Source organism: Phragmites australis, chromosome 2 (assembly GCF_958298935.1).
Source record: "Phragmites australis chromosome 2, lpPhrAust1.1, whole genome shotgun sequence".
NCBI lineage: Eukaryota > Viridiplantae > Streptophyta > Magnoliopsida > Poales > Poaceae > Phragmites > Phragmites australis.
The window spans coordinates 17,195,887-17,197,368 of record NC_084922.1 but is presented as its reverse complement, the minus strand read 5'-3'; the positions used below and the strand labels follow the sequence as shown (position 1 = coordinate 17,197,368).

Below are 1,482 nucleotides of genomic sequence, written 5' to 3'. Positions count from 1 at the left end.
AACTTATCTTTTTTAATGATTTTTTACGTAGTGAAGGCTAGACCCTGATCTTCTACTCTAATTACACCAGTATCAGTTTCTTCAAAAGCTGTATTAATTTCTTCGGGCTTTTTATGCTCAAAACAAAAATTGTTGGTATTTCGGTAGCGAAAATTGGAAGACTAGTATAGCACATGGATTTTATTACCGAACGACTGCAGGTTGTTTCAGTGTCTCCTAGTTACATCTTATTTCATATATGTTACTATAACTACTACTTTCTTGAACTTTCTACAGTTCACCTAACTTACATACCTAAGAAGACTGGATGACCATGATCTCACCAGCATCTCTCTCCCTCCCGATCTCTCATTCTCTCTCTTCTGACTTGTCGAATAGGATAGCCCAGAACTCCAAAAAAGCAAGATCCCCCAAGCCTTATCAATATCCATGGACGACCATTTCGGTGTCAAGCTGCTGCACTGCTGTTGCAATCCAAATATTCCATATTCCACACTAAACCTATCTGTGGTGTCGCAAGAAAGAAGCTTGGCCATCATCCGAACCCTTCCCGTACCGCCTTTCGCCGGTCAGGTCGCTGCAAAATCCTCTTGCCAATACACATTTCCATGTCTATATAAGCAAGCCTCCCTATACCCATTGCTAAGCAAGCATAACTTCTCAAAGCATCATACACGAGAAGTACTTCTAGCTCGCCTATATTTCTCGCTTCAACTCTTTCGAGTTCTTTCTCACGAAGCAGATCATCTGATTGATCAATGGATCGTGTGACGAGGCTGGCGTCGCAGCGCGCAGTGGTGATCTTCAGCATGAGCTCCTGCTGCATGTGCCACACGGTGACGCAGCTCCTCCGCGATCTCGGGGTGAACCCGACGGTGGTGGAGCTTGACGAGGACCCCCGGGGGAAGGAGATGGATAAGGCGTTGGCGAGGCTGTTGGGTCGCAACCCCGCCGTGCCGGCGGTGTTCATCGGCGGCAGGCTTGTCGGCTCCACCGACAAGGTCATGTCGCTCCACCTCAGCGGCAACCTCATCCCGCTGCTGCGCAATGCCGGCGCCCTCTGGGTGTAACGCCGAGTGCTCTGAGTCACCTTATACGCTGGAGAATAATGTTGCTTTCTGTCACGAGATGAGGGAGAGTGGCACGGAGAGAGTTTGCAGACCTTTTTTTTCTGCATTGTAATAATCTATAGAGGGGTTAGCATTGTGTCAGGGTATTTTGCGCTGTAATAATGCGTATACATATGTATACCGCTACATCTTTGTCATCAGTTTTGTTGAAGTAATTGTGCCAAAATACGTGTCTCGCCATCGGAGTATGTGATTGATCTCTTGCTAAAGAGTATCAAACAGCTCATACGGTGGCGGACCTAGTGATTCGACATAGTCGGAGCGAAACTATAGGCTGTTCGGCCTATCCATTTCCGGTAAGTATCACCGCATCGGCTAGCCTCTTGCAGCCGCTGTATAGGAGCCTAGGCAG

General features: G+C 47.5%; 1 protein-coding gene across 1 annotated transcript; it reads left to right on the top strand.

The window, feature by feature from the left end:
* Positions 1 to 635: 635 nt before the first annotated feature.
* Positions 636 to 1,270, top strand: LOC133909908 (glutaredoxin-C1). Its single transcript, XM_062352443.1, has one exon. It carries the CDS (start codon positions 759 to 761, stop codon positions 1,068 to 1,070), a length of 312 nt encoding a protein of 103 aa, XP_062208427.1. The 5' UTR covers positions 636 to 758; the 3' UTR covers positions 1,071 to 1,270.
* The last annotated feature ends 212 nt before the right edge of the window (positions 1,271 to 1,482 follow it).

Coding starts and splice junctions, on each gene's coding strand:
- LOC133909908 (XM_062352443.1), top strand. CDS start 759: ATGGATCGTGTGACGAGGCTGGCGTCGCAGCGCGCAGTGGTGATCTTC.